This window comes from Zingiber officinale, chromosome 5A, assembly GCF_018446385.1.
Source record: "Zingiber officinale cultivar Zhangliang chromosome 5A, Zo_v1.1, whole genome shotgun sequence".
Taxonomy (NCBI): domain Eukaryota; kingdom Viridiplantae; phylum Streptophyta; class Magnoliopsida; order Zingiberales; family Zingiberaceae; genus Zingiber; species Zingiber officinale.
The window spans coordinates 21,299,803-21,312,043 of NC_055994.1; the positions used below are offsets into that span (position 1 = coordinate 21,299,803).

Genomic DNA, 12,241 nt, shown 5'->3' on the forward strand with positions numbered 1-12,241 from the left:
AGAGCAATTTACGGCCGGCCTTCGTCTCCCTCTTCACCCCTTCTTCTCTGATGTGTGCCGCTACTTCAAAATTCCCATGGGCCAACTGACGCCCAATTATATAAAGCTCCTCTGCGGCTTTGTAATACTCTGTAAAGTATGCGAGCTATCTTGGCTTGCCCCTCTGTTTCACTGTTTCTTTGTCCTTCACCGGCAGGAAGAAGGCTTATTTCATTTCCAGCCACGCATTCGAACTGTTTTTTTCTCATCCCTTCCGCCTTCTGAGGTGAATTAGAAGAGCAAGTTCTTTTTCATTCGATTTCCCCATGAGGTGGAATGACCCCTGCAATGACAACCGTTGCTTCCCCTGACCTCGTAATTAGGAGAGTTCCACCTTGAGACCTTTTACATAGAGGCTTCCTCTCGATTGGCAGAATGACAACTGAACTTAACGCGATTACTATCTGAGGAATTGTTGTCCTATTTTAGACTGAGTCGCCTTACTTCTGAAACACCCCACTTCCTGGGTAAGCTTTTCTTCTGATTCTTTTGTGACTTCCTGCATTTTCTCTACCTACTGGAACTAACCCCATATTCTGGTTTATGCAGATGATATTTTAACCCGTGCCTCAGAGATCCAGCCCCTTCCTTTAAGTGACATGGAGATAATGCGACAAGGTCGAGTCATCCTGGAGAGGAGGTCACTCCCCCACTCAACTTCCACCAAGGTCGAGATAAATGCCTCTACAATCCCCCGACCCAGTCGTCCTCCGAGGGCCTCGTCTACTTCTCAGCCTGCCTCCTCTGTTCATCCCAGGGCCTCCTCTATTTCTCGGCCTGCCTCGTATGCTCATCCTAGGGCCTCGCCTACGTCCCAACCGACCTCTGGCCCGGGTCGCGGCCATGGTCAAAGATCAACCAATGTAACTTATGCCAGCCCTGCCTTCAGAGAAGCATCTCAGGCGGCTCGTCGTGCACGCTCTGAGACTGACCGCTTGAGTCGGGACACACCCTCTTCTTCACGACGTCAGACCCGATCGCCCTCCGATGATTCTGATTCTGACGATAGACCCCTGGCTTACAAATCTCGCCGCAGAACCACCAAACCTAACCAAGCTTCGGGCCCTTCCTCTGCTCCTCATCCCTCGCCTCCTGTTGCAACCACCACTCCTATCCCGAGCCCGTCAGAGGCTCCTCCTGATCCTCCCGTAGTTCCTGGCGGGCCTCCACTAGCTCAACCTTCAATCTCTCAACGACACAGGAGTATCAAAGCTGGCCCCTCACATCGTCTTTCGCCTGCCACCTCACCTCCAGAGCCCTCCAGTGCACCCCCTTCAGCTCCTTCTAGCTCAGCTGCTGAGCCTTCGCAGCCACCACCACCTGCCTATCACTATTGCCGTACCACCACCCCTTCTGAGGTTGAGTTAAGATCCAAGCAAGATGTCCCCATCAGCACCTTAACAATGAAAAGTCATTTGGCTACTTTATGGGTAGAAAGTATGAATCAGATGGAACTCTTGCCGCTACCCGCCCAAATGGATAGATTTTCAGAGCTGTATATCAGGGTACACTTTAATTATTCCTACATTTACTACCTCTCCCACTCTTATTAAATGCTTCCCTTATGTCCCAGGCTTGTGCCGAATCCTTGATATTAAATCAATCCTTTCACACCACCCATCACCAGAATAAGATGTTGCAGGATAGGGTAACAGAACTGGAGCTCCAATTGAACAACCCCACGAAGGCTAGTTATACCTTGAGAGCGGAGATAAAGGACCTGACCAGAAGGAACACCCATCTGGAAGTATCCTTGGCATAGGCCAACCGTAAGCTTAAAGGCCTCCAAGAAGAAAAGAGCCAGATTGATATCGTGCACCAGCAACACCTAGATCAACAAGCTCTGGTGTATCAACGAGCCACAGACTAGTTAACACAGAAACTACGTTCCGAAGAGATCCTAGCATAAGAGAAGAACAAAAGATTAGAATCCCAGGCGGCGCAACTGGCGTCTCAAGCAACAGAACTTCTGGCCGTTCGGACAGAACTATCTCAGGCTCGTGCTACCACAGAGGAAGTATCCACAGCCTTGACTGTCTACAAGGAAGGGGAGAATGGCCGCTGCAAGCAGAGCCACGACTTGTACTTACGCTCTCCAGAGTTTTGCGCTCAAGCGGGGCAACATTTTTCCGCATCTGTTATCTATGGTGCAGCTGGGGCTCTGAGGCAACTATATGAACAAGATTACCTGAAATCCGCTCCTCCCGCCGAGTTTCTGGATCATGACCGGATCATTAAAGAGATTCCGGATGATATTTTTGCTCCTTTTAAATGATTGGTACTGACTGCCTATACACACTGTGGCTCAGTGATGTCGATCCGAATATTTTTATTTCTTGTATAACCATTTACACTTTAAGTTTTAACTTGCCGAAGCATCTTAGTTTACTGAAAGAAATGTGAGGACCTACAATTCCCGATCGAATGTATCTTCTTACTAATGTTCACCACCTGGTCTGGCAGACACTTTATAGCCCAGCTCCTTCCACTTTATAAAATTACCTAAACTCGGTAAGGTCGCAAGTAATTAGCACTCCAAGGCCGGTCTAACTTCCTGCCCTAGTTATCCTGTAAATAATAAGCCCCGGACGATAATTTCTTAATGACTTTGTAAGGCCTCCTCCCATTGTGGTGCTAGCTTGGCCACGTCTCTCACGGGTTTCACTTGCTTCCAGACCAGGTCATTCCCCGAAGAACCATGGGATTACTCTCTTGTTATAATTCTGCCTCATTCTTTGTCTATAGGCCTTCAGTCTGGCTGCTGTCCTCTCACGGATTTCACTAATAAGATCCAGCTCAGCCAGTCGCCGCTCGATATTTCCTTCATCGTATAACATCCTCCTGACTGACGGCACTCCAATCTCTATAGGTACCACCGCTTCGTTGCCATAAACTAGATGGAATGGTGTCAGGCCTGTGCTTTCTCGGGGTGTTGTGCGATAAGCCCATAGAATGCTCGGTAACACTTCTACCCAGTTGCCTCCCACGTGATCCAGCTTAACCTTTAAACCTTGTACTATTTCTCGATTGACCACCTCGGTCTGACCGTTGCTTTGGGGGTATGCTACTGAAGTGAAGGCTTGCATTATACCGAACCCCTTACACCAGGCCTGGATTTTTTGCCCTTGAAATTGCCTCCCATTATCTGATACCAATTTGTGGGTATGCCGAACCTGCAAAGAATATTCTTCCATAGAAACTGGATGACAGCACCTTCTGTGATCCTGGCCAATGCCTCTGCTTCTACACACTTAGAGAAATAATCCACCGTTACCAATAAGAAACGCTTCTGGCCTGGAGCCCTTGGAAATGGTCTTACAATATCCATACCCCACTGATCAAAGAGACACCAGACTATAGATGTTCTCAGAAGTGCAGTTGGTCGGTGCATCAGATTCTGATGTTTTTGGCAGGACAGGCAGGTGTTCACCAACTTTTGAGCATCCCTCTGTAAAGTAGGCCAGAAATATCCGACTAGGAGCACCCTGTGAACTAATGTCCTACCTTCCACATGACTGTCATAGCATCCCAGATGTATTTCTTGCAAGGCTTGATCTGTCTCTTCCATACCCAAGCACTTGAGTAATGGTCTAGAAAATGACCTCTTGTATAGTTGGTCCCCTATCATGACGTAGGCATGAACTTGTTTCCTGACCAGTCGTGATTCCTCTGGGTCAGTCGGTAAGGTACCCTGCAGAAGATAGCTGATCAAGGGCGCCCTCCAATCAATGGTTGCTTCCTTATTATTCTGCAAATCTATCTGAGCTATAAGGAAGGTTTGTGCCATTGATCTGTCCAATACCCAAGTAGTTAAGGAACTGACCATCTTTGCTCGCTCATCCGCTTTCTCGTTCTCTGCCCTGGGGATCTTAGTCACTGTGACTTCCGCAAATTCTTCCTTCATCTTCTCATATGCTTCTCGATATATTTATAACTTATTACAAGTTATCTCAAAGTTGCCAACCACCTGTTGGGTTACTAATTGAGAATCCGAGTAAATGATGACCCGGGCAGCCCCTACGTGTCGAGCTGCCTGCAACCCTGCCAACAAAGCCTCATACTCTGCCTCGTTGTTAGTGGCTCTGAAATTAAGCCGAACAGCCAACTGCAATGTGTTCCCTTGAGGAGATATCAAGAGAATCCCGACCCCACCCCACTTCCTTTGTGAGTTGTCGACCCATCCACGTAGATTTTCCAAGTTTCCTCAGAGTTAGTCTGATGAATCTCGATCAAAAAATCTGCCAAGACCTGCGCTTTGATGGTTGTGCGTGGCTGGTATTGTATGTCGTATTCTCCTAACTCAGTTGCTCACTTGATAAGCTGACCCGTTACTTCTACATTAGTTAGAGCTCTTCTCATGATGCTATTAGTCAAGACCGTGATAGGGGTGTGCTAGGAAGTATGGTCTTAACCGCCGAGCCATAAGAACCAATTCATAAACAAACTTTTCCAGGGTCGTATGCTGAGACTCGACCCCTTTCAATAGATGACTGAAGAAATACACTAGCCGTTGTATATTATTCTGTTCTTTAACAAGCACAACCCCTACGACGTCAGGGGTAGTAGACAAGTAAACCCATAGTGGTTCTCCAATGACCGGCTTGAATAAGGACGGCAGAGCCTCCAAATACTTCTACAGTTCCTCAAAGCTCGGGTAAATTCCTCGTCCCACTGAAACTTGGAGGCCTTCTTGAGTACTTTGAATAAAGGAGCAGCCCGATCTGCAGATCTGGAAATGAACCTTGACAGGGCTGTTATTCTGCCTACCAACTTCTGTGTTTCCTTCAAATTCTGAGGAACTTGCATATCCCGTAGTGCCCGAACCTTTTCTGGATTAGCTTCTATTCCGCGGTCGGTCACTAGATAACCCAAGAACTTTCCTCCTTTAGCTCCAAACAGCCATTTCAATGGGTTTAGCTTCAGTCCGTATTGTCGGAGAGTCCCGCAGGTTTCCTCTATATCCATGATCAGATTCACTGCTAAAGGGGATTTAATGAGTATATCATCCACATAAACCTCCACGTTGCGCTCAATCTGCTCCCGGAAGATCTTATCCATCATCCTTTGATATGTGGCTCATGCGTTTCTGAGACTAAAGGGTATGACAGTATAACAGAAGGTACCGTCAGCCGTAATGAAGCTAACCTTTTCTTGGTCCTCCACCGCTAAGGGGATCTGATGATACCCCTGATAAGCATCCAGCATGCAGATCCTCTCACAACAGGCAGTGGAGTCTACCATCTGATCAATCCGGGGCAGGGGATAGCAGTCCTTGAGACTAGCTCGATTTAGATCTCTGAAGTCTATGCATATCCTCCACTTATTGTTGGGCTTCTTTACTAAGACCACATTGGAAAGCCAAGATGGGAATTGCACCTCTCGGACGTGGCCTGCTTTCCTGAGCTGGTCCACCTCAGCTCTGATTATTTTATTCTAGTCGGCTGAGAAGTTCCTTTTCTTTTGTTTGACTCGCCGGGAGTCCGGTAATAGTGTAACTTGTGCTCTGCTACTTCGGGTTTAACTCCAGGTAACTCCTCTGTAGACCAGGCGAAGACATCGCGATTGCGGATCAGACATTGGATTAATTCTTCCTTGAGAGGAGGAGGCAGGTTGCTTGCTATGCGAGTAAGACTTTCGGGGCGTTCAGCATATAGTTGTACCTCCTCTCAGGGAATGGGTTCTTCAGCCATGGGCAGAGGTTCTTCTTGGACAGCATGAACTCCCTTGTCTTGCATCCTTTGATTCTTCCAAGCTTCTACCCGGACCATATCAATGTAACATCTCCGGGAGACCTTCCATTCTCCCTTAACTTCCCTGACCTGCTCGCCAATAGGGAATTTGATCTTTTGATGGAAAGTAGAGACCGCAGCCCTAAACTCATGCAGGGCTGGTCTTCCCAGGATGACATTATAAGAGGAGGGGGAATCCACCACTATAAAAATGCTCCTCCTAGTACGCACCAATGGCTCGGTGCCCAGAGAAATGGCCAGCTTGATCTGACCCATTGGCTTTACTTCGTTGCCCGTAAAGTCGTATAGAGAGGTGGCCACGGGCTGGAGTTCAGTGGCATCAATCTGCATCTCTTCGAACGCAACTCTGAACAAAATATTAACCGAGCTCCCGGTGTCAACGAAAACCCGGGCCACTCAGCTGTTGGCAATAATGGCCTTAATGATAAGAGCGTCGTCATGAGGCAGCTCCAGACCTTCCAGGTCTTGCGGTCCGAAGCTGATGAAAGGGCTAACAGCCTGCTCCTGTCTGCATCCGACGGTGTGGACCTCCAAGCGATGCACATGGCACTTGCGCGCTCTCCCCGAATCTCCATTAGTTGGGCCTCCGGAGATCATGGCTATCTCTCGAACGACCGCATTGCTGCGATTTTTGGCTTCCCGATCTTCTCCTGGTTCCCCAACCCGACCGGGTTGCTGGGCATTGGATCCCGCTGGGTCGGGGTGGGGTCGACCTCCTGACCCGGCTGCGGCGCGCTGCTCCTCCATCATTTTGAGTATTTGAGGAGCTAACTCAGGAGGCGGTAACCCTAGCTCAGCAGCTCGCCTAGAATCTCGAGCGAACTGAAAGCAATGGTTAATATCGTGAGTACGAGATCGATGATAGGTGCAGTACCGGGAGTTCCATGGTCCAAGTTGGGAGGCATGAACTGCCGAGACTTGTGGTGCCGGTCTAATTTCCTGACCGAGCTGAAAGAGAGGCCTGACTTCCCGCGCTCGGGGAAGGGGTTGGGCTGATTGTTGAGGTGTTCGCCTCTCCGGTTTGTTAACAGCGGCAGGCGTCCGGTCTGCCTTCCTTCGAACAGCTTGGGCCTCCTCCACGTTAATATAACTGGCCGCTCTTTCCAGCATGCTATCAAAATTCTTAACTGGATCTCGAATAAGATCCCGGAAGAACTCCCCCTCTGCCAGTCCGTGATAGAAGGCGCTCATCAGTATCTCCGAAGTGGCTGATGAAACGTCCTGAGCTACTTGATTGAATCGCTTGATATAGCTCCGTAGGGGTTCGGCTGACCCCTGCTTAAGGGCGAAGAGGCAATGATCTGTTTTCTGGTACTTCCTGCTACTAGAGAAGTGACGCAAGAAGACGGTCTTAAAATCCTGAAAGCAGGTGATGGATCCATGTGGCAATCCATCAAACTACTTTTGCGCCGAGCCAGAGAGAGTATTCAGAAACACTCGGCACTTAACAACGTCACTATATTGATGTAGTAAGGCAGCATTCCTAAATTTGTGAAGATGATCCTCGGGGTCCTTGCTGCCGTCATATTCTCCAATGGCTGGGGGTCAGTACCCTTTAGGCAACTTCTTCTCCAATATTTTGAAAGAGAAAGACACTTTCTCGTCGGGTTCCACGCGGGGCTCCTCCCTAAGAATTATAGCCTTTCCCTTCCTTGAATCTCGAGGGAGAGAACTTTCGGCCGCTGAGACCTGCGGTTGTTCCTTCTTGAAACTAGGACAGTTGGACCTTGGCTGATAGTACCCCAGGTCAGGCTCACGATAAAGAGCCTGGGGAAATTCTTCAGGCTGCTTCCTCTTAGAGCCTCGATTTGATACGAGAATGGGCTCCTTAGAGACCTCGAGTGCTCGGCGTGGTCGTTAGACAATTGCTTGTTTTTCGGAGGGCGCTCGCCTCTTGGCTTCTTTGAAGAGTTCATACTCTCCCGCGGTCATGGTGACATTGATTCGACCCGACTCCTCCATCTTCCTGCTCCGGAACAGGTAGTTGTGTTCTCACAGTCGACGCCAAATTGATCCCGTCCGGAAGCTGAATCAGATGAAGGCGGTCGCGGTGTTGCCGGTGTTGACGGAAAGTCGTCGGGCCTCCTGGATGACCTGGCAACCCGCCGAAAGACTCCCACGAGCGGATGACGACGGGGGTGACGAAACTGCTGATCCTGCACACACTCAGACGAGTCCCCCCACGTTAGAGGCCAAAAACCAGGGAAAAAGTTCTCGGGTCAGGCCCTCCAACGCTCAAGTCAGGTACTTTTTCCCCATAAGAAATAGAGAAAGTTCAAAAGGAAAAAAGTAAAAGACTAGTGAAAAAGGACGAGTGAGCATACCTGCGTAAGGGACAAAGCATCCCTTTTTATACTGCACCAGATGCTTCTGGAATCTGACAGGTGTCAGGGAATGTCGGATGTCAGGCTTTGTCTGGAGGTAGATGACATGTGACTTCTTCCTATAGGTCTAGGAAAGAATCAGAGTGTTGTGAGCCCCCAACCATTGGCATATTCTATGACAGGTAGTGATTATTCATTGACAGGTGGTTACGATTCCTTGACATGCTTGTCGTGTAGTGTCCGACCTTCTTATTCCATTGCTCCTGTATTGGCTCTTCATATTTGCTGATCCCGAACTGTATGCATTGGTCTGCTTCCACTTATCTTGAGTCCGAACCTGCAGTATCCTTGGTAAGCACAATCCCGACCTGTACGTTTGTCCATGTATCTTGCGCCGCAAGGCTAGAAGTCCCGACCTGTATCCTTGGTAGGCACACTCCCGACCTGCACGCTTGGTAGGCACACTTCCGACCTGTATGTTTGTCTAGTCCTGAGTCGTCATTCGAGACGCCCTTCTTGTCTAACCCAGCCCATCTTATAACCGGGCCTCTTGAGCTACCCGTAAACAAGCTCTTCGACCTCCACGTAGGTCAGACTTTTGACCCCCATATAGGCTTGACTTATGACCGCTATGTAATTTTGACTTCTGACCGTCACATAAGCTTGACTTCTGACTGTCACGTAAGCTTGACTTCTAACTGCCACGTAAGCTTGACTTCTGACTGTCATACAAACTTGACTTTTGACTACCCCGCAGTCATGACTTCTAACCGTCATATCTTTCTGACCCCACAATCATGTACTGTATCACATATTGAAATTTTATTCCATAGAAATGTATTTGTTTTCAGATGAGGTGCTCCAATTTTAATATACACTTTGTGTTAAAATAGTTGGTAGAACATGCAACAAAAACTACCAAATGCTCCACATTGAACGTTTGTACATGTATCCAGCTAGGTTCTTCTGCCAAAAATGGCGTATCATTTGTGTACAGTGTGCGTATTATTTAATTGTAGAAGGAAACAGAGGGGACCTTAATGCCGGCGCCTCGGAGGAACGGGATGGCCTGCGGCCGCTCGACGAGGTCGCGGTAGAACTCGTACTCCGCCGGGTAATCGTGCAGGCCGAGCTCCGCCTTCTGGTTCGTGTGGTAGTGGTGCTTCGCTTCCGGCGACTTGCCGAACCCGAAGACGCTCACTTTATCGCACATGCCGAGCGCCAGCACCACGGCCTGCATCCCCGACGAGTAGTGGAACATCTCCACGTCGTGGAACTTGCCCCACATCGCCGGCGGCTTCCCCGTCTCCTCCACGAACAGCTTGAGGGAATAGTACTTCACGATCCGGGCGCAGAGGGTGTCGAGCCGACCGTCCGTCACTAGCAGCGGCGACTTGTGGGTGGAGTTGCAGACCAGGTACTCGACGAAATGCGCGGGCTGGCAGAGGTAGAAGACGATGGGGACGAAGTCGCCGTAGGGATGGCAGAAACAGCCGTCGCGAACGGCGCACGAGCGGAGCACGTTGCTGTTGATGAAGGAGAGGGAGGTCTTGGCCCCGACGTGCCGCTGGTAGCCGGCAATGCGGGCGTTGTTGAGGCGGATGACGAGGTCGTGCCCGTCGATGAGGTCGCCGTGCTCCGCCTTCAGGAGGATGCCGCTGTTGCCTACCACCGCGCAGGTGGCGTAAGGCCGGCCGGTGTCCGGGTGCCCGTAGCTCCGGTCGACGGGGCGCTTGATGCGGTCGACCAGTTCCGACATCACCTCCTGTCGGAACTGTCGGCGATTGCGGAACCAATCGGTGAGCAGCCGTCGGAACTCCGGGAGGACCCGGCCGTGCTCAGGGTGGCCTGGCCGGGCCGGGAACCTCAGGCTTCCCAATGACCTCGACCTCCCCCCCGGCATCGCTCCGCTCCTCCACAGAGAGATCTCCCTGTACCGCCCTCCGGCGATGTCGATCGATTCGAGGTTCGCTGAGAGGAGGTCCGCCACATTCTGCTGCAGCTCCGCAGCGCCTGGCTCCTCTGCGGAGAGGAGGAACAATGTCTCATTGACAGCCTCCACGTCCCCAGCGTCGTAAAGAGGGCCGGGGATTTTGCCGCGGAGGCCGACGGAGCGGCAGCTCAGCGCGCCAGCGACGAGGACGAGGAGAACTAAAGGGAAGCGGAGGGAACGCTTCATCTCTCCCGCTCTCACCCAAAATCTCAGCATTACAACTCCAGCACCAGCTCAGATCAGGTCGCCGCTCCTCCGGCGACTTCCCTCTTTCTCCACTCGACCCCCGTAAAAACGCCCCTTTTAATCATCAGTCCGCGCTACACGAGCCACTCCATCATCTACCCCTCCCCGAACACGAAGCATTCAGAGCACACCCTCCACGACAGCGCGATTCTCTAACTGAACGAACCACACACAGCCACGTACCTCGATTTCGGTGGTGGCTGTTGGAATTCGACGTCTGATACGGAACGCAAGGGAATGAAGGCGGAACTAGGAAGAGACATGCCGGGGGAGGAGAAGAAAACCGGTGACGTATACGAGGGTTTGACACATAATTAATTAGTTAATTAATAAATAATTGACCGTTTTCGGATCGGACTGTTATGGCAACCCATTTTCTTACTCAGATTGAATACGTCTCTCTCTATTTTTCCACCTCTAAAACTAAAACTAAAAGCATGGGTATGTTGTTGGGTTGAAGAGTGGGTAACATAAAAAATTTACGCGTGGAAAGATGTAATAGTTTGGTGCCGCCTCCACCAGTTGAGGTCGAGTCCGGTTATCAGATTGGGCGTCTGAAGTCAACCTGTCACAGCTTCATTTTATTCCATATTTATTTTGTAGTATATTTTTCAGTAATTTTTTTAAAAATTATATTTCGTATTCTCTTTGGTGTTTATCTGCTGTTAGTTATTTAATGTCGTTTTCATTGGGATCAAATTACACGGTGTTTGTGATTAAGAGATATTGGTGATAGCTACTGCCGCCGACGTCCGCAGGGACATAGTTTTTTATGAGAATACCTGTTGATTTGGTATGAATTTTGTCGCATACAAGAAGAAGACCAAGTTAAAAGAAGAATTTTTATTATAACAAACCTAATTTATCTAATCATTTACTATTGTTAATTGTTATTACAATTTTAAAATATTATCCAATACTTGGGATTCTAGAATATGATTCAGTCTAAACTTTCATAGATTTTTTTTTTGAAAAAAATAATAGAACTTTTGGCCATAAAACTACTCTACCAATTTACTTTTAAAATTCAATAAAATATTATAAAAATTATAAAACACTTGATTGTGATATATTCTCCGTGATTTAATTTTCTACTAAGTTATTACATTTATAATACTTTGTTGCAACTACTCGTGTGATTTTTAATCCATTTTTAGTTCCTTTCATATTCGTAGGGGCGACACTAGAGAAGTTGTTAAAATAATAGATCTATCTATTTTTAGATTTGTTAGATATTTGGGCTTTAAATGGACCAAAACGATTTTGAGGAAGGAAGCCATCAATTGTTGAAAGTCGTAATTGACTTCAAAATTGAAATCTACGATTCGCGTAGATAGATTTAGACTATTAATTTGCTCAAAACCGATTAAGGGTGAATGAGAAATTAATGTTTAAAATCGGCCCAAAATAACATTTATTATTCATTAATAAAGTGCATGGAGAATAGTCCCACATCGGAAATTCTCGATGTGTGTTCTCTACTATTAGGTTCGCTGGTCTCGGAAGTTGGAGTGCTACGATTCCGAGACGTTCGTCGTCATTGTATTTTGGGAACGAATTGCAACAATCCGTTAAGCACCGTAGCGGAGCAATATCGTTTACGGAGATAGTGTCGAACACTAGCCTCGACGATCAGTTTGCATAGTCCAGAAGCTACCCGGGAATAACAGTCGTAAACGATCTTTCGTGCAAACTGATATGGCTACCAACGACATTCCGACGGCCGTTCCGACCGCCATTCCGACAACCATTTCCCACGGAGAAAAGCCAGAGAAATTCACCGGAACCGACTTCAAAAGATGACAGCAGAAGATGCTGTTTTATCTAACAACGCTAAACCTTGTACAGTTTTTGCACGAAGACACGCCAGCCGCTACGGAAGGTAGTAA

The 12,241-nt window shown here is 48.5% G+C and overlaps 3 protein-coding genes across 3 annotated transcripts; 1 reads left to right on the forward strand and 2 right to left on the reverse strand.

Moving 5' to 3' along the window:
* The first annotated feature begins 638 nt into the window (after positions 1 to 638).
* Positions 639 to 2,314, forward strand: LOC121979466 (putative protein TPRXL). Its single transcript, XM_042531456.1, has 2 exons — positions 639 to 1,544; positions 1,976 to 2,314. The coding sequence occupies exons 1-2, from the start codon at positions 639 to 641 to the stop codon at positions 2,312 to 2,314; spliced, it is 1,245 nt and encodes a 414-aa protein (XP_042387390.1).
* Positions 2,315 to 6,185: 3,871 nt separating this feature from the next.
* On the reverse strand, positions 6,186 to 8,722 carry LOC121979467. Its single transcript, XM_042531457.1, has 3 exons — positions 8,673 to 8,722; positions 7,708 to 7,945; positions 6,186 to 7,148 (listed from the first exon to the last, which is right to left on the reverse strand). The coding sequence occupies exons 1-3, from the start codon at positions 8,720 to 8,722 to the stop codon at positions 6,186 to 6,188; spliced, it is 1,251 nt and encodes a 416-aa protein (XP_042387391.1).
* A 323-nt stretch (positions 8,723 to 9,045) lies between these two features.
* Positions 9,046 to 10,377, reverse strand: LOC121982676 (sialyltransferase-like protein 3). The gene has a single exon (XM_042535794.1). The coding sequence runs from the start codon at positions 10,320 to 10,322 to the stop codon at positions 9,123 to 9,125; it is 1,200 nt and encodes a 399-aa protein (XP_042391728.1). The 5' UTR covers positions 10,323 to 10,377; the 3' UTR covers positions 9,046 to 9,122.
* Between the last annotated feature and the right edge of the window lie 1,864 nt (positions 10,378 to 12,241).